The sequence below is a fragment of the Taudactylus pleione genome, unplaced genomic scaffold (genome assembly GCF_031769625.1).
Source record: "Taudactylus pleione unplaced genomic scaffold, aTauple2 ptg000038l, whole genome shotgun sequence".
NCBI classification, from domain to species: Eukaryota; Metazoa; Chordata; class Amphibia; order Anura; family Myobatrachidae; genus Taudactylus; species Taudactylus pleione.
Window position 1 is genome coordinate 3571306 of NW_028284440.1, and position 27754 is coordinate 3599059.

The 27754-nt window shown below is 41.8% G+C and overlaps 1 protein-coding gene across 1 annotated transcript in view; it reads left to right on the forward strand.

Moving 5' to 3' along the window:
• Positions 1-531: 531 nt before the first annotated feature.
• Positions 532-27754, forward strand: part of KCNMB4 (potassium calcium-activated channel subfamily M regulatory beta subunit 4) — an 82866-nt gene continuing 55643 nt past the window's right edge. Inside the window, exon 1 of the mRNA XM_088452467.1 lies at positions 532-1040. Within this exon, the coding sequence (XP_088308593.1) occupies positions 705-1040 (336 nt within the window). The 5' untranslated portion in view covers positions 532-704. The remainder of the gene's footprint in view (positions 1041-27754) is intronic.

The window sequence follows — 27754 nt, forward strand, 5'->3', positions numbered from 1 at the left end:
CTTCCTAATAACATAGACGTGCATAATGCAGTAAGCTATGGCCACCTTATTTAGGGGGCACGGAGCCTGGAACAGAGCTGGCCGCTTTATAGATGGGCGCAGAACTCGAGGGATTGTGACCGCCTTAAAGAGGGCCGCGGAACCCGTTGCAATGTTGACAGCATTTATGGAGGGGCTCAGTTCCCGGGGCAGGGCAGCAGGACTGGGCTCGTCATAGAGGGGCGCGGGACAGTGCTTGCTGCGTTATAGAGGGGCACATATTCCACTGCACGGCAGAACAGGTCACCTTATAGAGAGAAGCCCGGGGCAGTGCTGGCAGCGTATTACATGGGCGCGGAGTCCGGGGCAGTGCTGGTCTGTGTGTTTGCCTGGCGTAGGTAGGCTGTCTGTGTCCGGCACTGGGACTGATGCTCACACGTGAGACATGTGGCTGCCAGGCTCCCAGCCAGCTGCCCCCATTGGAGGGAGAAGGATGCTGGGGACCTCCCCTTATCTCCTGGGGGTGGGCAGAGAGTCACACAGCCTGATTTACCCGATGATCATGTGCTGGAAGAAGTGATCAGAAAGTAGACGGCAGAATAGTGACTTTCGCACACGACATGAGCTTGGCAATAGTTTCCCATCCCCGCCGGCTCCCTGTCACCCCTCTCCTGAGAGAGATGCTCCTCTAAACGGCACATGCTGAGGACTCACATCCAGGCGCCATGGCAAAGCTCAGGGTGGCTTATGAATACTCAGAAGCCGAAGACAAAAGCATCCGGCTGGGTTTGTTCCTAATCGTCTCCGGGGTGGTCTCTCTCTTTATCCTGGGCTTTTGCTGGCTGAACCCAGCTCTGCAGGATCTCCAGGGCAAAACAGCCAACTGCACGGTGCTGTCTGTGCAGCAGATCGGGGAGACATTTGAGTGCACGTTCACCTGCGGGAGTGACTGTAAGGGCACCTCTCTGTACCCCTGCCTGCAGATCTACGTTAACAACTCCGAGTCCAACTCCAGGGCTTTGCTACACGAGGACGAGCAGCAGCTCATCAGTAACCCCAAGGTACACTCAGCTGAGGGTCTCTGTGGATTGTTCACCCCTGTTTCTGGCCTAGCAACCTTATGCCTTATATGTTAAAAAAGATATATTCTTTTATACGTATATATTTATCTATTATCTATAATTGTCTTATTACAGTAATCATAATGCTGATGTATATGTCCATTACTCCTTTTGTTTACTCGACTTTGGGCTGTATTATTTTACGAGTTTGTAATGTGTTACAAGCTTGATCATGTCATCTTTTGTCTTTAGCCTAAGATTGATTTATATACGTGAAAAACTGGAGCTGATTGCACATTAGGTTTATTATACATCCCTTCATCTTTGTACATATTGTCCAGAGCATATGCTACTATTTGTCTGGTGTATCTCTTTGCCATTATGTTCTTTTGGAGTTAAGAATCAACTTGCTACAATGTATTTTATGCTCCTGTGTTTTAAAGATAAAGAGACATTTTTATTTAGCATAAACAATCCTAGCTGTATACCTATTTCTGCTATACTGGTATGATTGTAGTGTTCTGTTGTACTTAGTTTGCAGAAGGATTAATGTAGCATTGCAGTGCTCAGAATGGATTGGATAGCATTGCAATCCTGGTATCATACTCAACATGATGGGGTTAAATAACATTTGAATAATGTATTTGTTCCTTCCTGTGTGTGCGGATTATATGTTGTCACTTTGTACCCTACCACAAATCTCTACAATACTGCAATTATCTTTATATTAAACAAAAACATATAACTTTGAGTTGAAGCAGCAGGTATGTTCCCATGTGTAATAGTTTTCTTTAAATATACAATAATAGACTTGCATATAGCTATGTGAAATTAATTATTTTAATATATAGCCAGAACAAGAAAAGCTTACATACTGTTGCTGTTAATCCACAACATAAATGGAATATGTTCAAAATGTGCTTGTTATTGCATACTCTGCCAATCAGCGCTGATGAACGAGTTAATATACAATTGCTACCATTCTGAGATAAGCTCTGTTGCCTAGGGGATGAGGTTTGCTAGTATCTGAGGCTCTCTATACAAGGAACTCTAAAATGAATTTAAAGATCACAGCAGAATAGTTCCTCTACTGCAGGAAAGATCCAATAATATCCAATGAACAACTGAAAAACAGAATACTGAACTCAGATAGTGCTAGGCTCATTATTCACAGAACATCAAACTTTATTAATTCTGTCACCTGGGCTGATCAGAAAATGCATACTGTACCATGTATTATTTCTGGCTGAGATGTTACAAGTGTTTGTAGCTATTTGACTTTCTAGGTCAATGTTTATGAAATATTGTTGACATTTACTTATTACAGTATACTTTATGTATCACATGAAAATGTTATGTGTGGTAAAACGTATTTTATTGTACATTTTTTTGGCATACCATTGTAAGACAAACCGCTTTTAAATCACACCAAGTTGAAACATAACGGAACTAATAGTGTATGTTATAGATGTACAGTAGAAGGCACTGTATTTTATAATTCAATTACCTTTTTCTGATGTAGTTGCCTGGAGCATGTTTGGAATAAGATAGTTATGCCCCAACAAGTTCTAATTAAAGCAGAGAAACATTACCACAAAAAAAAAACATTCTTAGAATATCTAACAACACAAAGATGCAGTTTCGTGCACTTTCTAATTACAGTACAGGGAACAAAATTTAGAATCCATATTGTGGTCATGTATCATATTTAAATTCTTTTCTGCTTTTTTTGAGAGAGAATTGTGGATACAATGTGTCAAAGGGAAACTAAACCTCTTATGTAACTCAACTCTGCAGCATGCCAATGTCATCTGTAATTTCTGCTACCCCAGTTCCAGAGCAAGTCTTTCACACTGTTAGGAGGTGATTGGTGCTAGGTAGGGAAATGTCTGTTCAGCTTCCAATCACCATAGAGACAGCTTAATTGAAACAAGGAAATAGAGAGACTTTTATGCCATTTTCTTGTGACAATATATGAAATAAGTAACCCATTTGCAGAAGCAGTTACTTTTTAGAATGCAATTAACATTGCAACCTTTTGAGACATAATAAATATTGAACTTCCATAAATATTCCTTTAAAAAATACCAAGGTTGACTTGTAATTCTGCAGCACAATATTAACTGGCAAATGCAGGCTCTCTTCAGGAGGAGTTGGGTACTGTATGCTGGCTCTCGGGATGCCGGCGGTGAAAATCTTGACGCCAGCATCCCGACAGATTTAGGATACCAACACCTGTCTGTAGGCATCCTAACCCTCGCCCTACACCTAACCCTCCATCCCCGGTGCCTTAGCCAACCCTACCCCCCAGTGCCTAAACCTAACCTCCCCCTCCCCGCACCCTAAACCTAACCCTCCCCTCTTAGTGCCTAACCCTAACCCTCCCTCTAGTGTCTGACCCTTAAACCTAATGCTAAGCCTCCCCCTAACCCCGCTACTTATCTTCGGGATGCCAGCACCGGGATTCTGACAGGTGTTGGGATTTCGGCGCCGGTATTCTAAGCGCCTGCATCCCATGTGTCGGGATATTGACCGTATCCCTTCAGGAGGGTTTCTGAATGCTTGATTTAGGAACAAAGTCATTGAAAACTGCCAAAGCATGCCTAAAGCAGACCAGTTTTTGTAGTTAAATTGTTTCACATACATATGGTTGATTATTCACAAAATCTTATAAAGTAAGTATAATATTTTAGTCAAAGGGTAAAATGTTTTATTTGTTTCCAAACCATGAAAAAACGTCTTACCTGTAGTGAAGTTAGCTGCATCAACCACACAGCGTATGAACATTTACCATAGAGAGGGTAGTGCTTGCTGCATCCACCATGTGGTCAATGTCTCTGAGAATGGACTGCAACTAAAATACTCTTTTATGTTGCCATGGTTACCTACTATGTTTCAGCCCTTAGAATGAATTCTGTAAACTTATAAATATACAAAATTATATATTGCCATGCTTGGTGCTGAACTGCCATTCTTCATCATAAAAGTAACTTGGCTTATGCAGAGGCTGCTGACAGGTCTGGAGGACACACATTCAGTGACAGGACAAACCAACGTAAGCAGGACTGAGAGATACAGTGACAATGATAGCAGACAGACTCACAGGTCAGAGAGACAGGCACTCTTATAGAAGAGACAGAAACACCAGCAGGACTAAGGGATATTCACACTGACCGTGCTAGAGGACAGGGTCACAGGTCAGACAGACTGACAGTGATCACTCACCCTCTTTCCCCTGTGGATAAGGCATCTACATACTACTCTGAGGGAAGTTCTTTTCTCCCTGAGGTGTGTGCAGACCACCTCCTAATGACATAGAGGAGAAAGGCCGCACACAATTGCCCTGTAATGCTGCTTCCCGAACTAGTCCCTCTCCTCTCTTCACAGCCTCCTGCAGTGCCCAGAGGTCCTGCATGACGGGTAAGGTTCGGGGCAACTGGAACCCCTCTTTAGGGCACCTTTGCCGAACACATACTGCAAATATTTTTATTAGTATGTATGCGCGCCTTCGGTGTGTGCCAAAAAAATGGGTGTGGCCACTGGAAAATGGGGGCGTGTCAACATGACACACCACCGTTTCTCGGCACTCTGGGAACATTCCCTTCAATTCCCTATGCACCTTAATAACCCCAGTAGTAGTGCCCCTCTTGCAATGCCCACTGTAGTAGTGCCCCTCTTGCAATGTCCCCAGTAGCTGTGCCCCTTATGCAATGCTCCTTGTAGTAATGCCCCTTATACAGTGCCCCCAGTAGTAGTGCCCCTTATGCAATGGCCCCTGTTGTAGTGCCCCTTATGCAGTGCCCCCATTGTAGTGCCCCTTATACAGTGTCACTTATATAGTGCCCACAGTAGTGTCCCTTATACAATGCCCCAGTAGTGGTCTCTGCTATGCAGTGCCCCTTATGTAGCTCTCCCAGTAGTGGGGCCTCATATACAGTGCCCCCGGCCAGTAGTGCCCCTTACATATATAACACACAGACATACACACAGAAATACAAAACAGTTACCTGAATACCCGCTCCTGCCGCCGCTCGCTTCTCCGTCCACCTGCTCGCACTATGGGAGAGACGTCATGATGCCTCTCCCTTCACCCATGAGTGAGCTCCAGCCAGGGGCTGGCTGGCAACTCTTAGCCTGGGGGGCAAATGCATGCAGGTGGCCCTGGCAGAGGAGTAGCGTGTAGCAAGGGTGCCCGAAAGAACGTGCGTGCTATGGCGCCCCCCCCCCTCAAGTGTTCTAGGGAGGAGGTGGGTCCATATGGGATTAATGTAAGGTAAAAATAAAGATTAGGGGCAGCCCCCTGTCGTAGTGCCCATATGCAGTGCCACCCTGTGCCACAGGAGGACACCCTTATGCAGGCCTCGAGTAGTGCCCCCAGTAGTGATCCCCCCTATGCTGTGCCCCTTGTGCCCACAGTAGTGGTAACCCTTATGCAGTGCCCCTTAAATAGTGGCCCCAGTTGTAGTCTTCCCCCTATGCAGTACCCCCACTATTGCCCTTTATATAGAGCCCCCAGCAGTGGTCCCTCGATGCAGTGTCCCCAGTGATAGTCCCCTCCCCCCTATGTAGTGCCCCTAGTAGTAGTCCCCTCCCCCTATGCAATGCCCCTAGTAATAGTCCCCTCCCCTTGTAGTGCCCCTAGTAGTAGTCCTCCCCCTTGTAGTGCCCCCAGTAGTAGTATTCCCCCCTTGTAGTGCCCCCAGTAGTAGTATTCCCCCCCTTGTAGTGCCCCCAGTAGTATTCCCCCCATTGTAGTGCTCCCAGGAGTCCCCCCCCTTGTAGTGCCCCCAGTAGTATTCCCCCCCTGTAGTGCTACCAGTAGTCCCCCCCTTTTAGTGCTCCCAGGAGTCCCCCCCTTGTAGTGCCCCCAGTAGTATTCCCCCCCTGTAGTGCTCCCAGTAGTCCCCCCTTGTAGTGCCCCCAGTAGTATTCCCCCCCTGTAGTGCTCCCAATAGTCCCCCCCTTGTACTGCTCCCAGGAGTCCCCCCCTTGTAGTGCCCCCAGTAGTCCCCCCAGTAGTATTCCCCCCCTGTAGTGCTCCCAGGAGTCCCCCCCTTGTAGTGCCCCCAGTAGTATTCCCCCCCTGTAGTGCTCCCAGTAGTCCCCCCTTGTAGTGCCCCCAGTAGTATTCCCCCGTAGTGCTCCCAATAGTCCCCCCCCTTGTACTGCTCCCAGGAGTCCCCCCCTTGTAGTGCCCCCAGTAGTCCCCCCAGTAGTATTCCCCCCCTGTAGTGCTCCCAGGAGTCCCCCCCTTGTAGTGCCCCCATTAGTATTCCCCCCTGTAGTGCTCCCAGTAGTCCCCCCCTTGTAGTGCTCCCAGGAGTCCCCCCCTTGTAGTGCTCCCAGGAGTCCCCCCCTTGTAGTGCTCCCAGTAGTCCCAGTAGTCCCAGTCCCCCCCCCCCCCGCAGCAGAGACATAATACAATTTTTTAAAAACTCCCATTACTCCCATTACTCCCATCACTCCCATTACTCACTGCGGGAGCCGGAAGATGTCCGGCTCTGGCAGTGGGAGCAGCAGCCGATGAGAGTCTGTCTGACTCTCATCAGCTGCTACAGCAAACACACAGCTGCCGGCGCCGGCGGCTGTGTGTTTGTGCTGTGTAGCGCTGACCGAACTCTATCCGGTCAGCGCTACACACGCGGTGCAGTCTGTGTCACAGTGACACAGTCTGCACCGCGGTGCGCGGCCCGCATGACGCTGCGGCCCGGGGGGCACATGGCACCCTGCCCCCCGGCCCAGCCCGCCACTGGCTCCAGCCCAGTTCCGGCCGTGAATGCAGCAGCCAATTAGAGGCTGTCTGACTCTAATTGGCTGCTAAAACAAACACACTGCTGCCAGGTAGTACAGGTGTTTTACTGTGTAGTGCAGACCACACTTATGTGCTGTCCGCACTACACTTACTGAAACCACTGACCTGGACTGCGGCTGGCGCATTCCAGGCACCCTGCAAGCCACATGCAGGTGACATGGCGTAGCGATGGTACTGCCCCAAAGGGCCCTGTGCAATGGCACCACTCACACACCCCTAATTACGGCCCTGCATGTGCATTACAAAAAAGGTTTCTTGGGGGAAAAAAAGCTCAGAATGAGGGTCAAAGTGTTTAGTTAAATACCATGAAATTGTAATAAAAGTAAAAATGGACCACAGAGAAATAAAATGTTGATCGATATAGAACTAAACTAGTAAGGATTAACTAAATTGGCTTAGAACTACTGCTATACAATTTTTAGATTATTTTTTATATTTTGCTTGCTATTGCATGATGAAATGATACATGGCCTTCAGCAGTGGCACAAGAGGAATATGTGAATGTTGACCACAGAAAAAGTGTGCCTTCATTTTTTACGGTAGTTTATTTTACAACTGCATTTCTCTGAAGCTTGTTCCAAGCGACTAGTACTTTTTCAGTTAAACAGTATTTTATAATGTTTTCAATAAGCTTTCCTCTGCCAGACCTTCATACAATTACTGGCACCTCTCTTCTTAAGATGACTACTTTAAGTATTTGTTGAGGAAAAGGTGACTGACAGACAAATAAAGAGTATCTCTGTGTTTAATGATTCAGAGCTTGTTTATGGTCCTAAACAGTTCTTTGCAATTATTCCAGGCTGATGAAACATTTTTTTTAAATTAACATGGTTGTTTAATAATTGTTTTGATTAATTTGCTTCAAAGCAGAATCTTTGACAAAAGTAAGTGTTAACATACATCAAATTTACTATGATGGGAAAAACCTAAAGACATATGTTTTGCTACAATATAAATTAGCTGCATTGCAGTAAACGAAATTTTAAAATGCCTTAATCTATATTAACAACAGTAAACAGACTTGTTGGGGTAAATTTACTTAGATGGAAATTTTATTAAGAAGTGATGTTGCCCATAGCAACCAATCAGATTCTGCTTCTCATTTATCTAGCACCTTCTAGTAGATAATACCTGGAATCTGGTTGCTATGGGCAACATCACTTCTTAATAGAACTCCCATCTTAGTAAATTTACCGTTAACTCTGTACTTTGCGCAAAATCATTTCCAGCCAAAGGCAGGTCAGTTATTCTTATCTTACGGGCACTTTCTTTTAGTGCCTCCTAGAAATATCTGGACAAAAATAATAAAAATATCTTCCTTACTGTAAATGAGATGCTGTGGTTCTCCCTCTCCTGTCGCTTCTTACCTGATATATAAGCTTTGGTTTGAGGAGGGAATGTTCCTGGATGTACCATTTAATACTGCTTTTTTGGGTTACTGATAGACTGTGTACATGTGAAGAGCAGTAACAAGCTGTAATACACAGTGAGATCCCCTCATACTTCAATATTAGCTCTTCTATCAGTGTGAAGCAGAATTCAACAATAATTGTACTGTTCACCCACTTATAAGAAACAAGCTGGGTTTACATCATCATGAGACAGGTTAGCTTTACACCACTTATTATGTGTTGTTATAATAATTGCAATCCTGAGTTCCTGTACCTCTGTTACCTATGTGCAATCCAGAGTTAATGTGCCTCTGCTACCATTGTGCAATTATTTTTTCCTGTTGTTATCATTGTGCAATTTTGAGTTCCTGTGCCTCTCCTACAATTGTGCAGTCCTGAGTCCTTGTGCCTATGCTACTCTTCATGTGCAAACCTGGTATTTGTGCATTTGCTATCATGCACAGTCCTGAGTTTCTGTTACCAGTATGCAGTTGTAAGTTCCTGACACACTACTACCGATGTACAGTTATCACCATCATTTTCAAAGTTTATCTGGTAGGAACCACATATTGCAGGTATTACATACAGAGAAACACTTGGTATAAGGAGTGCATGGGTGCAATCAGTGACCAAACACAAGGCATATGGGAAAGATTCACATAATGACACATAAAAATGATAAGCAGAATAAAAATGAATGAAATTTCATCCAAATTGCATTGCAGACAGAAGACATAAAAGACAGGCATGGCAGACTTGAATGTTATAGTTCTACAGAATAAAATAGATGCATAGAATTTCAAACAAATGTCATAGCAAACAGAAGAATTGAACATAAAACATACATCATAGGATGTGCAAAGAGGATGTAGAGTGGACAGACAGAAGGCAGTGAGGGTAGATGACCCTGCCAAGGAGAGCTTACAATATAGAAGGGAAACTCAATAAACCAGGGAAAAGTGGAAATGGGGAAATGGATTTTGAGCACAGGATTAGGATATGGGTACAGATAAACTATATATATCTCAAAAATCCACAATAAGCATAGTACATCCAACAGCTAGATATATGGATATATGTCTCACACGTGGAGGTGCTCCCCTCGAGAGTATCAAATAACTGGTCAAGAGAAAAGGAAGGAAAGAACTCTCTTTTTGGAGGCACTCTTATATTAGTAGAAAATTAAAAATTAACTTTTAATGGTCAAGTAAAAAGATAGTATTCATTGGGTCGCAGGCAGGTGAACAAACTAATGGTAGTATAAGAACTACCTAAGGACGATATACACAAAACATCGATCAGACAACATATAATTAAAAGTAATATTTACAAATATGAAGCTACGTGAAATATTACAAAAAAAGAAAAAGAACAATAATCATATATATAAGCATAAACATAGATGGTAATATGAGTTGCTGTTAATATATCTGGATATAAATTGCAAAAACCTGATTACATGGTCTCGTATATAACACGGCTGAATGATGAAATAATGACACAATGGTCAATCATATAAGTTGCAAAAACCAGATTAAATAGTCCCGTGTAAAGACACGGCCTAAATAAGAAATCAATTAAAAAAATAGAATAGATTGTGCTGAGAATATTATAAAGCATCAATATAATGCAATGACTGGATATCAAAATAGTGACACAGTGGCCAATCCAAAATCAGAGCAGACACACACAAAAGAACATAATTATGTATATTGAAATAAGCTCAATTTAAATTTGATTATGCTGTATATAACAGAAATCTCTCTATATATATATACACAGATATTAATAACACAGCATAATAAGCCAACAGTCATAGGTAGGTTACCTCCCCACTGTGTATGAGACCCAGGTAAAAGAATGTAAAGTAGGAGAAAGAAAGAATGAGATGAATGAAAATATGCTACTCTCTTATGGGACAACACAGCCGCAGCTGCTGCATCCCATTATAGTATATCATTGAATGGTACGTGAGCGTACTGCTGCATTGACCCAGGGTTGAGAAAATAGATAAATTGGCATCTGCTTTTAGGTTAGGTTAATAGGTGGGTCCTGATGTACAGACATATATATGTATATATAGTATATATAGTGCAGGAGCCACTGATGACCGTTACCCAATGAGAGTGCCTATATAAGATAATAGTAGATTGATAACACAGCACCAAATCGGGGTCTGCGTTGCTGCCACTCACATGCCAATAGGTTTTGGTGAGTGGTGGGAAGCGCAAATCGCGTGTGCAGTGATAGAAAAAAAGAGATAAGTAAGGCAATGTTGTGGCTAATACAGGGTAAGGGAGACTCTGTTACCCGGAGGCATTGCAGGGTCACGCAATCACCTCTGTAAAGAATAGTCACTATACACGCCAGAATCGAAGAAACAGGTACCTGGGTGCCTGTATAGAGCCAGCAAACACAGGGAGGGGATCCACCACTGAGAGGGCCGAGTAGTGTGCTGCTTGTCTGAATCCCGCTTGTGCACAGCGGGATCAGCGGGTCTGAGACGCGCGTTTCACATGTGCTTCATCAGTCAGATGCCGGTTAGTGGGAGTACACAGGTGCTCTATGTCCTGTGTAACAACCAATCGGAGGGCGAGTTCCCCGTTTGATCAAATGTATTGGCCTTGTTCATAGGTGAAGAGAGAACTCTCTCTCTATTGGCCATTTGTGGGAGGAGAGATATGAGTCATAGGGAGGTGTGACTATGTAACTGAAGCAGGGTTACGTACAGGGGATGACAGTAAGGAATGATAAGTTAAATAGTGAGGTTGCAGCTATCGCTGCATAGAGGCAGACTCAAATAGGATAAGTAATTGGTTACTTGTAAACCTAATATAGTTATCTTGACATTCATTATATAAGATAAACTAAAATGAAGCAAAAGTATATAAGCTAACAAAATAAATAAATGCAGCCCTGTAGCCTCAGAACAAGGTTGCTGCATAGAGAAAAGGATCTAATATTACTACATTTTTAATTTTTATAAATATATTCAATATATTCAATAAATGGCAAAAAAATGACAAAGTGAATATAACTTAAAATAATAATAAATAGTGATGGCTAGTATAGTGAGATGTGAAAATCAATAAATTGTGATAATCAGGTAAATGAAATAAAGTATGAAGATTATGATTTATGCTAGAATTAGTAGTAATAATAATAAATTAAAATAATAAAATAATAATGAGAATAAAAATAGAAAAAATAATAATAATAATAATAATAAAAATAAAAATAAAATAAAAGAGAAAATATAAAATGAAAATATATAAATAAATAAATAAAACTAAAATGTGAGTGAAATAAACTAAATAAATATATATAGGATTGTAATCATCCCTATGTGTAAACTATGATAAGATAGAATGTAAAGGAGTGAAATAGTGATATTATATGGCTATATATAGATAAAATGAATATAAATAAAATAATAATAATTATTATTATGAAAATAAATATTGAAAATAATAATAATAAAAATAAAATTAAATATGAATAATGATAATAATAAAAATAAAATAAAAATAAAATAGTATAAAAATAATGGTAGTAAAAATACATAATTGACAGACGTCAATTTCTTCATTTTTGCAGTGTACTGTCTCGCATTTTTAATGTTCCCTGCATGTTCTAAAATCCTCTGTTTGAGAATGCGGCTCGTCATTCCTATATATTTGAGGTTACAACTGCACTTCAGGCAGTATATAACCCCCATGGCATCACAATTGATAAACTGTCTTAAATTGATGTTCCGGCCATATCTGTCAATAACCTTATCTTTTTTAGTAATGTATTCACAGGCTTTACACCTGCCACAGGGGAAAGTCCCTCTGAGTATAGTTTGTCTTCTTGGATTGTTTACAAAATGGCTCTTAACCAATTTATCCCTGAGATTGTAGGATCTACGCCAACTGAAAATGGGTTTTTCTTCCAAGGATTTTTTCAAGTCACCATCATTGAGTAGAATGTGCCAGTGTCGTATCATTATTTTCTGGAGTTCTTGCCACTCATTACAGTAGTTGGTGATGAAGTGTACTTGGCTTTTGGTCTCTTTGGGTTTGTTATTTGAAAAGATCAGGGATTGTCTATTTGTTTTCAATGCCTGGTGTTTGGCTTTCTTATCAATTTTTTACTATAGCCTCTATTAAGCAGGCGTGTCGTTAAATCCTCACTTTTAAGTAGGTAAGCCTCATCAGTCGAGCAGTTCCTTCTAAGCCTAAGAAACTCACCCTTAGGTAAATTTCTAATGGTAGGTGGAAAGTGGGCACTGCTACTGTGAAGAAGACTATTGGTAGCTGTCTCTTTTCTAAATAGCTCTGTTAATAAATGTCTATCGTCATCCAAGAATAAGTGAAGGTCTAAGAAGGTGGCCTCTTCCTTGCTGATGGAGTATGTTAGTTTGAGATTGATTGAGTTCGTGTTCAATCTTTCAATGAAGTCCAAGAGATCATTCAAATTTCCATGCCATATCATAAAGATATCGTCTATATATCTAAGCCAGGTGGTTATATGGCTAGTAAGTTGTTCGTTGTCTTCAGTGAAGACAATTTCCCTTTCCCACCATCCGAGGAACAGGTTGGCATACGTGGGTGCACACGCTGCACCCATCGCTGTTCCTCGGATCTGCAGGAAGAACTTGTCATCGAATGTGAAGAAGTTTTTGTGAAGGATAAACTCCAGTAGATCCAGTACAAAGTCATTAAAATCATCCATTCCCTCCATTTGTAGGAAGTATCTGATTGCATAGAGACCAATGTCATGTTGGATACTTGTGTAGAGGGACTCCACATCTAGTGTGACCAGCAACTGGTCTTCTTCAATTTGTATGTCATGTATCTTCCTAAGCACGTCCCTGGTGTCTTGGACATAAGATGGTAATGTATGTACATGGTGTCATAGTTGTTGATCTAGGAAGATACTGGCTTGTTCAGATAGTCTCCCAATTCCAGAGACAATCGGTCGTCCAGGGGGATTGTTGATATCCTTGTGGATTTTCGGTAACATGTAAAATGTTGGTGTTTTTGGCTTATCCACAATTAGAAACGCATGTTCCTGTTTGGTTATAGTTCCTTTCTTAAAAGCCCCATTGACAAGTTGTTGATATAATAGATTGTACAGCTCTGTTGGATTGAAGATCATCTGTGTGTAACAGGTTTTGTCATACAGTTGTCTATAGGCTTCTGTCAGATACATGTCTTTGGGCCATAGGACTATATTTCCCCCTTTGTCGGATGGTTTAATAATTATATCATTCCACTTTTTCATATCTTTAAATGCCAATCTCTCCTCTTGAGTGAGATTATCACTTGGGTATTTTGAAGATATATCATGTTGTACTTTGTCCATATCATGAGAGATTAGGTCTAAAAAGACCTTAATCTCTGGACAGATGGTTTCAGATGGCATAAAGGTGCTCTTCTTTTTACAAATGTTTCTTCTCGTAGGTACCAATTGTGTTTGCCTATTGAGAGGATCATTAGTCTCATAGAGTTCTTCTAAATCAATGAGTGCTTGTATTTCTTCCTCTGTCTGAAAGAGTGAGGAATGGTCGTCAAGAGATGATTCTTGGATTAGAACAGGACTATTTAGTTCCTTATTCGAGAAGAATTTCTTAAGTAGCAGTTTTCATCCAAAAAGGCGTAAGTCCTTTTCCCATGTGAATCTGTCCAATGATGCATTAGGAGAGAAGGATACCCCTTGCTTAATACATTTGTTTCAGTAGTAGTAAGGCACCTTGAAGATAGATTGATGATTTTAAGATTGGATGATATTTCTAATTCTTGTTGCGAGTTCTGGATGATTGTCTCTGGGGTATGGGGGAATCCCATGTTCTTAAATTTCTTCCCTTTCTTATTGCTTCTCGTCCTCTTTTTTGATGATGCACACCTCTTGTGCTCCTGCTTTCTTCTAAAAAAGCGAGTGAGGTTCTACGAGGTGGTGATATTAGTTCCTCAGTGCCAGAGGACTCTGTTTCAGAGGAGCTCCATTGGGTAGAGTGTTTGTATTCTCTATTGGTGGTATGTAATTTGCACTTGAAGATATTGCCCTGGGAAAAGTCTCTTTTGTCCCTAATAAATTTGTTCCTTTTCCTATCTATGAGATTTTCCTCATAGGAGTTTAGATCTTCCTTAATTTTCTCAAAGGATCTTTGGAATTTACTATCATTCTCCCATTGTTCTAATGTTTTACCTAAGGCATCCACTTCTTTGTCAACTTCTTCCAATATTAGAAGATTATGTTTGAGAAGGAGATTCATAAGCTCATGGGAGCATTTTAGGAGACAAGCTTCCCAGTCATTTTTAAGGGTATTGGTGGCCAATTCAAAAGTAGGGAAAATTTTGGGTCTTAACCCCCGAGGAACGATCTTCTGCTTCAAATAATTTTCTATGGTGGTCAGCTCCCAATTTGTTCTAGTTTGTTTTTGAAGTAATAATTTAAGTTTTTTTATATCTTCATCCCAGTTGGATTCATGCGGTAATCCTGCTAATTCACTGGGAAATATACTATTTAGTTCTTCAATGGCTTTCCGTTTAGAACTCAATTCATTTTTAAGGCTAAATGCCATAATATACTGTTCCCTCCGTAAGAGAGTAACAATAAAAGGCCAAATTATGCAAATCCCAATATTACCTTGAATTAATGATGTAAAGTAATGCGTAGTGTATCGCTAAACCTATAAAGTTCTGTGCGTCAAAACGTAGAAGCTGGGGTAACCCAGAATTAGATTAACTCAATAAACCAGGGAAAAGGGGAAATGGGGAAATGGATTTTGAGCACAGGATTAGGATATGGGTACAGATAAACTATATATATCTCAAAAATCCACAATAAGCATAGTACATCCAACAGCTAGATATATGATTATATGTCTCACACGTGGAGGTGCTCCCCTCGAGAGTATCAAATAACTGGTCAAGAGAAAAGGAAGGAAAGAACTCTCTTTTTGGAGGCACTCTTATATTAGTAGAAAATTAAAAATTAACTTTTAATGGTCAAGTAAAAAGATAGTATTCATTGGGTCGCAGGCAGGTGAACAAACTAATGGTAGTATAAGAACTACCTAAGGACAATATACACAAAACATCGATCAGACAACATATAATTAAAAGTAATATTTACAAATATGAAGCAACGTGAAATATTACAAAAAAAGAAAAAGAACAATAATCATATATATAAGCATAAACATAGATGGTAATAGGAGTTGCTGTTAATATATCTGTATATAAATTGCAAAAACCTGATTACATGGTCTCGTATATAACACGGCTGAATGATGAAATAATGACACAATGGTCAATCATATAAGTTGCAAAAACCAGATTAAATAGTCCCGTGTAAAGACACGGCCTAAATAAGAAATCAATTAAAAAAATAGAATAGATTGTGCTGAGAATATTATAAAGCATCAATATAATGCAATGACTGGATATCAAAATAGTGACACAGTGGCCAATCCAAAATCAGAGCAGACACACACAAAAGAACATAATTATGTATATTGAAATAAGCTCAATTTAAATTTGATTATGCTGTATATAACAGAAATCTCTCTATATATATATACACAGATATTAATAACACAGCATAATAAGCCAACAGTCATAGGTAGGTTACCTCCCCACTGTGTATGAGACCCAGGTAAAAGAATGTAAAGTAGGAGAAAGAAAGAATGAGATGAATGAAAATATGCTACTCTCTTATGGGACAACACAGCCGCAGCTGCTGCATCCCATTATAGTATATCATTGAATGGTACGTGAGCGTACTGCTGCATTGACCCAGGGTTGAGAAAATAGATAAATTGGCATCTGCTTTTAGGTTAGGTTAATAGGTGGGTCCTGATGTCATTATTTCATCATTCAGCCGTGTTATATACGAGACCATGTAATCAGGTTTTTGCAATTTATATACAGATATATTAACAACAACTCATATTACCATCTATGTTTATGCTTATATATATGATTATTGTTCTTTTTCTTTTTTTGTAATATTTCTCGTTGCTTCATATTTGTAAATATTACTTTTAATTATATGTTGTCTGATCGATGTTTTGTGTATATCGTCCTTAGGTAGTTCTTATACTACCATTAGTTTGTTCACCTGCCTGCGACCCACTGAATACTATCTTTTTACTTAACCATTAAAAGTTAATTTTTAATTTTCTACTAATATAAGAGTGCCTCCAAAAAGAGAGTTCTTTCCTTCCTTTTCTCTTGACCAATATAGAAGGGAAGGTAACACATATTAGAGGCAGGAAGGACAGTGGACTTAGGGGCATATTCAATTAGCCGCGGGGTAAACCATAATTGTCGCGCTGGTGGAGATTCAATAAGCGGGGATTCCACGCGCGGGTGTCCACAAGACCCCACGCGCGAATCCCCGCTGACGGGCTTTACCTCGCACCTCATGTAGGTGCGAGGTAACAGCTGCATGAAGTCGCCCTTGTCGGCCTCGCACGTCAGAAAAACACACTGTTCCGCACTTCTCGCGGAAACAGTGTGTTCCCGCGAGCCAGGGTTCATTTACCGGCTCGGGGAAAAAGCTATTTTATTGAATAGCTTAACCCCGCGCCGCGGGACATTCGAGCTTCAATTACTCGCGGGAGAAGTCCCGCGGGTAATTGAATATGCCCCTTAGTGTTCCATTTAGGAAAATAAGGAGGAGACTACACAGTCAGAATAGCAGAAAGGTAGAGTTTTTAGGCAGGATGGAGGGTGAAGAGGGGGGCAGGAGAGGTGGGTTGTGACAGGAGGCTCTCTGGAGAGGCTCTAAGTGGATAAATTAGGTAGGATGTCTGTGGAGGCCCAGATACAGAAGATACACAATGTGAAGGCAAGGGAGATTATTGTCAGAAGAGCTGTACATGCTTTTTCATTGGTGGCAGAAATCAGTGCAGTGGGCCTTAAATCTGAAGAGAAGAATGCACCACTTACCATTGAGCTTGTGGAGCTGGGCTGGTCAGGGAACCTTAGACTCTCCTGACGGGGAGGACTGAATCAAGGCTGATGATCCAGGTCTAAGTGGCCAGATGCATTCAATGTTGATACTCTGAAGTCTAGAAGATCAAGTGCAGGGCCTCTTATGGTTGGAGGATGGCAGGCATGGGGTGTGGGTTCGTGGAGCATAGGAAAAGATACAGTCCTCAATCTATGCTACCTAAGTGCAATACTGAGTTCCTGACACTTAGCTACCCATGTGCAGTCCTCAATCTATGCTACCTAAGTGCAATACTGAGTCCTAACACTTTTAGTTTTTACATATGCCTACCTTTCTACATATATATACCCTCCTACATAAGCACTATATATATATTTTTTTAAATGAAAATTTACATATACTGTTGTGGTTTATGATACTTATATAGGGGTTACTAGTTTGGTGAATTCAAATGGCAGGTGCAGTTTAGAGTGAAAAAGTGACTGTACTTTTAAGGACAGAAGATGAGACTGTGATTTCAAGTATAGCAAAATCCAGGAATAGATTTTCATCTGCGTGGCAGGACAGATTTTTATCTGCGTGGCAGGTGTTCAGAAGCAGAGAAAGTAGTCACCCAAGAGACATGGTAAAATAGAAAAGCAGTTGTCAGGAAGTTAGAGGTCAAAGCATGAGAAAGCAGAAGGGTGCTGGATTCAGAATACTAGCTCACAAATACAAGGCTCAAAAACCTGGCAAATGGCTATTCATAGGAAGCTGCTAATGTAGGCCTGAACCTGTGGTAACAAGCCTCATGTGCTGGCAACTCATTACCAATAGCAGGTCAGAAGGCCATTCCCTGATGTAGGTCTACATAAATGAAATTTTAAAGGATGCAACAAGTTATCAACTGTGTCTATGAGTCTGGCTGGCAAATTGTAGCCTTGGGTGTATGCCTAAAGCATTGGCCCCTGAGTGGCAGCCCATACTTAGTGACCCCATAGGGAGACTGTAATTTTTAACCATCAGGGTGGTACTCCTTGTTCTGGTAACACCATTCCCAGATATGGTACTAGAACAGAAAAACTGAAAGAAAAAAAGTTTAATTCTTGGATTAAAGCATTTGAATATGCCGAACCATACCTTCCAGATGAACCAGGGCAACAGGGTGTTTACTGTTATGATTTGCAGTCTTGAACCGTTCTATTCTCTCCTTTTTCAATGATGCACATCTAGTCAACTTGTAAAATGCATACATCCCCAATTGTCCAGCCGATTGATCAAAGTGATACTGTCCAACAAAAATCAGGACAGTTGGGAGGTATGCAGTCCATCAATGTACATAGGTGGATGTGGCTAATGTTGCGTAACACACAAACAAATGGGCGGCATGCAGGCATGGGAAAACAGGTAAGTCAACAGACACACAGGAATAGGAGACAGAGATGTAAACAGCAAGGGGTGGGTGTTAGAGGGACAGTATGCAGTCATTATGTTGACATTTGCTATACCGGCATTCATAATGTTGACATTAGAATGTCAACAGTTATGATGTCAAGATGTTTAATATGTCAACATATGATGTCGGTATAGTGGATTTGTTGACATTAGGGTAAGGGTTAGATTTAGAGGTTAAGATAAATGTTAGGGTTACTGTTAAAGGTTAGGTTTAAGGGTGAAGGTTAGTGTTAGGTTACCTGAAAGCTTCATTGTCGACACTGTGACCATATCAACATGTTGGATGGTGAATGTCAGCATGATGAACATGTTCTGTTGACCATATGCCCATCTCGACATTCTCATGTAAACACATTGACTTGTGATTCCCACTAGCAAAGTCACAAGTCACTTGTGTACAAAGATGCTTCATCTGAACTTCTGAGAAACCCTATGCTTAAAAACAAAATGTGTGGTAGGTGGAGCAGAGACAGGAAGAGGAGGAGGAGGAGGGGAGAGCTGGGTATTAGAGGAGGAGGGGAGCCAGTGATTAGAGGCAGTTGTCACGCCTGGCTCAGGAGCTGAAAGCTGAAGTCTGGGGTTGTGGAAAGAATCAGAGGCGAGGGGCCTGAATGTATGACCTCCTCATCCACAAGTATCGGATGTTGGCGAGACCCAATCAAAGGCGCAGAGACTAACCTGCTGGGAGGTGTTCACCAGTGACCACTCCAAGCAGGATATGGGTTTAAGCTGCACCCTAGCAAGCAGGTTGTGGCCCTTTGATCAGGTATCCGACATATGTGGGAAATGGAGATAGAACACCGATGAGGCCCTGAAGGTTTGCACTTCAGAGAGAAGCACTAGCGAGGTCACTGTACGAGGATGTAGACCTCAGTATACAGGCAAGGTATCAGATGACCGCTGGCACAGGAGGTATACACGGTAGTTGTACTCGAAGAGTGTACTGATTATGTGGGATAGGTGTTCAGGTGCACCACTGGCACAGGAGGATGATGCTGTGATTGTATTCGCAGGAAGTACTGAGTACGCGGGCAAGGTGTTTCAGATGCACCGCTGGCACAGGAGGATGTCGCTGTGATTTTACTCGCAGGATGTACTGAGTATGCGGGCAAGGTGTTTCAGATGCACCTCTGGCACAGGAGGAATTTAGAATAGTCTTGAGAGTAGAACAAACAAGAGAACCTGGAATGTAGTGACGGCAAGCAAACACGAGTAGTAACAACGTTGTACAGGCAACTTCCTGTTGTCCAGAGCATGTTAAATACTCAAAGGTAGCAGTCCATTGGATGTGTTATATCCTGATTAACCCTTGGTACAATCCTGCCTATACCTTCTAAACCTTTATACGCTCCTGCTTATACCTTCTAGGTTGACGCTATTTGCGTACGCAGTCATACAGTAAAATAAAAGCCTTCAGACATTGAAATGTGTTTCCAAAGCACAAAGTATATTATTCCACATAAAAACAGTAGGTTACATGCTGTGATCTAAAGACAATTTAGCACAAAGAAATTATACAGACCCAAGGTACAGTTATACATACGCACGCGCACTGGAACCAGTTACCGGCTTCAACAAGTGACCTCCATCAACAGCATCAGCAAGAAGACTCCAGATGGGAGTCTGTATGCACATTTATACCCTTGCATGGATTGGGAATACAATAGATAAGTTTGGTATGATTCATTTGGTTCTTCTTAAAATTGTCTTGGTTACAGGGTCATTTTTTGGACAATTTCAAATGGATACAAACAGTCTCCAACCTCCCTTTGTATCCTTTTTCCCGGCGCATGCAAATCTAGGCTGCTAACATCACAAAGTACATTTTAGTGTTTTAACACTCTACAGTCCATAAGTTGAGAATGCATTTTGCGATCTTCTCACCGATGATACCGGACAGCTTTTGAGACAGAGTAGATCAGTACAACACCAAACACGGTTTACTTATCATGTACTAAACCTTAGATATCAAAATAGTCTTTATTTCACAACATTAGTAATAAATGAATAAACCTTGAATATTACACTTTGGAGCTATGGAACCTTTTATGTGAGTGTGCAGTATGTAAGTATGAGGGGGTTTGGGAAAAGACGCTAGTTAGTTATATGTAACTTAGGGAAGATGCGTACGCATGAAGCTAATAAAGAGCGTTCGCCTGCAGGATTTTATGCATTCGCTAATGTGCGTCATGTTAACAGCGCAACTGTGTGTATTTAATGTGTGTATGGGATATGGTGAAATATGCGATCGCATTATGCTAATAATAGCATCGCCGTATGTACTTAAGTGTGAGTTTCTCTAAAATTACGCTGGGCGGCCATTCGCAAAATGGCATCGTGCAGATCTCATTTTTTAAGATGGTGTCTTCTGGCCATTCTCAAGATGGCGTCGTTCCAATCTAATTTTAAACTGATTCTGTCTCAGCCAATTATCCAGTTTCGACAGTCCACCCCTTGATAGCAACCAACATGCTATCATACACTGGTCTTACATTTTGACATATCATTTAATGTTATTATGGGATGGCACAAGGTGGTTCTTAATCCATCAATAATGTGTCTCTAGGAGGGGACATAAAACTACCTTTATACGCACACCGCGGATCCTGGAGGATCATGGGAAAGGTGTGGGAATGCACCTATCTTATAAAGGAAGTCTTGTGGGGGAGATAGGGACTTACATTATTTGAGGTGTTTTTTTTAGGATAACATTTTAATAATACATTTTATGCATGTCTAAACATAATACATTATATGATGGTATTTCCTAGTTCAGGGTTGCAATGCAGTTCTACATTTACCTCAGTATTCATATTGCCATTACTGACCACCATCATTATTTCGTTCTTCCGGTTTACCTTATTTTTACATCTTCCACACTTCAACACAGTAGGAACACACCTGACACATATTCCAATTACTATGATGACAACCAGTATAAGGATCAGGAGTTTACCTATGCTTGCGATCATTTCCTGGACCCACTCTCCTAGACCTGAGAACCATTTTGCTGGGTTCAACCATGCAACCCATTCCTCTACCTTCTCCTCTACTTCAGCCACTGAAGCATTATGGTTCTTTCGAAATTCCCATTTTAGCTGCAGAATTTCATCCATCTTTTGGTCTATCACCTCCTTGGGGTCGCTGGTATCATTCGTGACATAAGTGCAACACTTCACTCCAAATTGGGTGGCCAAAGTTACGCAGTACCCTCCAGTGACAGCTGTTAAATAATTTAACACGTCTGTGTTGCACCAGCTCTTTCTTGTACACTTGCAATTCCCTACCTGTATACCTGAAGGTGTCATCATACATCTCGGTGATATTATCTATCAATTTAGCGAGATTTTGGATATAACTAAAATTTAGTGTACCCCGAGCGATCCTGGTGGGATCCAATGCTACTAAAACTTGAAAGCCAGTTGTCTCACTAATTAACTGTGTGGCTTTATGTACATCACCAGGTATCATATTTCTTTTGCCTCTGTGTTCATACTGCGTGTGAAGATATGGTGATGGTGTGTTTTATGAATACCAAGCATTTCAACATGTGTGAGGGTCATAACTTCTGGGACTATTCTTCCCAGATAACACAAACCTTCGGAACTCGGGGAGAGCCACTTATACGCTTTCCTTCCACATATAAAATATACATCATCGGGGAGAACATAAGGAATAGTATGCATTATTATCATTAAACACATTTCCCTTGCAAATAATCCTATCTCAGGTTCTTCCATCTGGTACATGCAAGTTTCTGGTTGTATGATCTTAGCACAATATCCTTCTGGTACTTTACCAATCATTTCTTTGGTGGAACTTAGTGTATACCGATACCTAAAGTGTCTCCCGTTAGATCTAATTGAGCATAATAGATCATGATTCATAGGCTCATTATCAGCTCTCAGTGAGAAGGTCATTGTCTGATTATTCCCCGTCACTTCCCAACTCCCTGGTTTATTGGGGTTGGTTATGTTTAAACACAAAAGTGATCTATCTACTTGGAATTGATGGAGTTTGAAATGAGGCGGTTTGGATGAGAGGAATTTTCCATCCAGCGTTTTCCCTTTTTGTAATTTTAAAATTTCCATAATATTCAGTGGAAATGGCACCAACCCTACATTATGCTGTCCCTGTGGCACGTGTGAGCACACCCAACAATCAGTCTGGTTTAAAACTTTGCCTACCATGCTATGATAATCCTATAAAGGATACCCACCCCAGTACGGATTATATTTAGGCTGGCACCATTGGATACAGTTCTCATCAACTAGGGACCCACAAAGTTCACAAATACAGGAATCTTCAGACGATAAACCTCCACACCTTCCCCGAGTATCCGGAATAGCAGATCTCTTAACAATTACAGTACTAAGATTGGTCAGACACTTCCCTGATTGGCATAGCACTCCTCCTCCTGACTCCACTCCATCAGCACTGCCATCAGCTCCCATCTCCTCTATCGGTCTCCCATCACAGAAACCAGATATCCCCAAGCAAACCAGGATGATGGAAACTCTGGAAGAGAATATGAAAATGAACACAGCAGACCAGTCCATCACCACAGCAAGGACCTGAAAGTTTCTCTAGCTCAGGTATCTCACTACAACCTTTTAATCCTCCCGAAATAAGCTTGCGATCGACAGGTCCATGTTATCAGCCTTGACTCCGCCTTGTTTCTCCAGTGGTTGGTTGACCTTTTTGCAGTGAGTGGAATGGACCCAGGTATCTCTTTCGGCCACCTTCAAAGATGTGGTATATGTCAGTAACACTTGATATGGACCCTCCCAATGATCAGTCAAGCAACCTGAACGTAAGAAATTTCGGATCATAACATATTCTCCAGGTTCAACATCATGACAGTTAGTTTCAGGCATATCATGGGACAACAATTTAAATTTCTGCTGTTGCTGTTTTAACTGCTTACTCATTGATATAAGATACCTTACAGTTACCTCGTTGTTACCCTTCAAGTCTTCCTGTGGACTTATAATCAAATGAGGTTGTCTACCGAACAGTATTTCAAAGGGGGACAGATTTAGAGGGGGTCTAGGAGTGGTCCTATGCTATGTAGGACCAACGGTAATGCTTCTGGTCATCCTAGTCCAGTCTCTGCCATGATTTTACTTAACTTATTTTTAATAGTCCCGTTCATCCTCTCTACCTTGGTGCTGGCTTGCGGTCGGTAGGGGCTGTGAAGTCGACTATTAATACCCATCAGTTTACACATATTTTGAAAAACATCACCTGTGAAATGAGTACCCCTATCAGTCTCGATAATTTTAGGGATACTGTATCTGCATACAAACTCCTGTACAATTTTCTTGGCAGCAAACTCAGCAGTATTAGTGGCCGCTGGGTATGCCTCAACCCAGTTGGAAAGCACGTCAGTGCACACTAATACATACTTGAGATTTCTGCAGGGTGGTAATTGGATGAAATCAATTTGTATTACCTGGAAAGGTTCATCAGTCCGTGGAATGTGGGATGGTTCGGTAGGGATCAATTTCCCAATGTTTTCCTCAAGCAGGTCAGACAGGACATTGCCATCTTTTCCGCTTGAGAAGAAAACCCCGGTGCACACCAGTATGCTCTCACTAATTTGCACATACCTTGCTTTCCCAAATGAGTGTGCTGCCTCAGCCAGGCTGGGGTAATTTGCCTTGGGAGCTACTGGCTTACCTTGTCCGTCCCTCCAGAGTCCAGAGGACTCTTGCCCACATCCTTTAGCATTCCAGACTGATTTTTCCTGGATAGAACACAAATTTTGCATCTCAATTAATTTCAGCATATCAGTTGTTTGATAAGACATAATTTGTTCCGTTGGTATATTCATTTTAACCCTGCTGCCCATTTTGCAGCTTCATCTGCTCTGTTGTTGCCCAGTAACACCGGATCATCCTCACATGTATGGGTTTTACACTTAATTACTGCCACCGTTTTGGGCAGCTGAATTGCTTTTACAAATTGTTTTATGTGTCTGGAATGTGCAACCTGTTGTGTCTGCTGCTGTCATAAAATTTCTCAGATGCCATAGAGCTCTGAAATAGTGTACCACTCCAAACGCATATCTAGAGTCAGTGTAAATGTTAGATTTGCCTGCTGAAAATTCACACGCTCTTTTTAGTGCTACTAACTCCGCCACCTGGGCTGAGTGAGGAGGACCAAGGGGTTCAGCTTCTATGATGTCTGTATCATTTACAACAGCATAACCTGTACATAATTCACCTGTGTCTGTTTGTCTATGACAACTCCCGTCCGTGTAAAATGTCACATCCACATTCTCTAAAGGTGTGTCATGTATGCCAGGTCTTGCAGTAAAGGTCTGGTTCAGATATTCCATACAATCATGTGCATCATTATGTCTGCTGAACTCACTTCCCGCCAGCAACTCGTCTCCTTCCATCATTATGTCTGCTGAACTCACTTCCCGCCAGCAACTCGTCTCCTTCCACCCTTTGTACATCACGTTGTACATATGGTAAATACGTTGCTGGGTTCAGCGTATTGCATCATTTAACAGTGATGTTTGCAGGTGCTATTAGAGCTAGTTCCCATTTGGTAAACCTAGCGGAAGAGACGTGTCTGGTTTGGGCAGAGTTCAGCAGAACAGATACAGCATGGGGTGTATGGAAAATCATATCATGGCCCAATACTACATCCTCACTTTTACTCACCAATAGAGCCATTGCTGCTACACTTCTTAAACACGTTGGGAGTGATCTTGCCACAGTGTCCAATTGGGCACTGTAGTATTCTACGGGTCTACTGGCCTCACCATGTTTTTGTGTAAGGACTCCTGCTGCACAACCATCGGCTTCCGTACAATACAAATCAAAAGGTTTTTCATAATCAGGTATTCCCAATGCAGGAGCTTTTGTCAGACTATCCTTAAGGTTAAGGAAAGCCTGCTCTGATTCCTCTGTGTGTATGACACGGTCGGGCTTTGAGGAAGAGACTAAGTCTTGTAATGGCAAGGCCAAAATAGAAAAACCTGGGATCCACATTCGGCAGTATCCACACATTCCCAAGAAGGTACGAGTTTGCTGTTGGTTATGCGACAGTGTCATGTTCTGTATGTCCTGGATTCGATCAATAGTTAGATGTCGTAACCCCTGGATTAGGCAGTTTCCCAAGTATTTTGCTCTGGATTGGCATGGCTGTAGTTTGTCCTTTTTGCGAGAGAGGAAGCAACAAAAGTTTAGTATCATTTAGAACATGACATAAACGAATCAGAACATAGCAATAAATCCTCTACATATTGTATTAGAACAGATCCATTGGCAGGTTGAAAAGATTGTAAACAGTTGTGTAAGGCCTGGTAAAAGATACTAGGGCTTTCTATGAAACCCTGGGGCAATCGTGTCCATGTATATTGTACACCCCTGTATGTGAAAGCGAATAGGTACTGACAGTCAGGATGATGAGGCACAGAGAAGAAAGCAGAACAGAGGTCAATGACAGTGAAATGGGTTGCATTTGGTGGGATTTGCATGAGAATGACAGTTGGATTTGGCACTACGGGAAATTGGCTCTCTACCACCTTATTAACACCTCTAAGGTCTTGTACCAGCCTATAACCCCTCCCACCACTCTTCTTTACAGGAAAGATGGGACTGTGGGACTGTTGGCTACACTGGTTGTACGAACTAAAATTCCCTGTTGCAGCAATCGCTCAATTATGGGATATACCCCTAATTCTACCTCCTGTTTTAATGAGTACTGGGAAATTTTTGGAGCTTGCCTACCGCCTTTTAATTTTACCATTACGGGGCTTACGTTTGCCATTAATCCAGTGTTCTGTCCATCCTTGGTCCAAAGTGAATCTGGGTTTGGGATAACATTTGATCTACCTGGGATGGATTTACACTTAAACTGGTAGAGAGATACATTATCCTTTGGGGAGTGTCCAACATATCCCTCACCTCATGCACAACTCTCTCTGGGATATCTAAAAATACACCATCAGGGGTACAATATATAACTCATCCCATCTTACATAACAAATCCCTTCCCAGTAGGTTAGTAGGAGCTTCTGTTGCCAGGAGGAAAGAATGCCTGGTATGCAACGGCCCGATAGTAACCTCTGTGGATTTTGTTAAAGGATAATGTTGCACTTTACCCGTTACGCCCATTGCTGGTACTGTCTCGTTGGTTACCTGTAAATTAACGGGAGATTTTATCACTGACCTGGTTGCCCCTGTGTCTACAAGAAAAGGATATTTAGTACCAGCTACATCAACCATCATTACCAGTTCTTCCCTAGTACTTCCCGTTAACCTGACTATCTGTAGACCACAGGTATGACCTGACCCCTAACATTGGCTCCCACTCTCCAATAAAGCATTAACGGCCACAATTGGAGCTGGTGCCTGTTGGACATTTGCTGGTCTCTGCGTATATTCTTTATGGGGATATCCAGGTACTCCTTGGTTAGGGGGTCCTACCCTCTTTGCCGTACAGTTCTTACTTAGATGTCCTGGCTGGTTGCAATTAAAACACTTTCATGGGTTGGATGAATGAAAGGTTTGTTGTGTAGGTTGAGCAGGAGAGAAAGGTGGTGGGTATGGGTAAGGATATTGAGGGAAAGGATATTGTGGGTGATATGGGGTTTGTGGATAGTATGGGACCTGTGGCTGTGAGTGATAAGTGGGGTAGGGCTGCATTTGTGGTGGTGTGGAATTAGTGAGGACATGTAACATTTCAGGTGCAGGTGAAGTTGTGGGTGCAGATGTGTCTGCTGGCTGTGGTGTTACCGTCATTCCTTCTAGAGCTTGAATACTGACAGCCATTAGTTTCTCGCTGTGGGTCTCTCTCTTCTTAGAGATGTTCTTATCATGTTCAATTGCAGATTCTATGAGGGTGTCTATTGTGACTCCCCTCCAGCCAGGCTGTGAGGTCTGAACCTGGGTCTTTAGGTTCTCTTTAAGACCATCCATGAGTACAGTGACAATCATTCCCCTGTGGTGAGTGCTATCTTTAATATCTTCTAACCCAGTGTACTGGGTGATAGCCTGCAGAGCCCTGTCACAATAATCTTCTGCAGATTCACTCTCTTTTTGTTTTATGGTGAAGATTTTGTTCTAGTTAACTACTACTGGAAAATATATACCCAATTGAGTTACAATGCG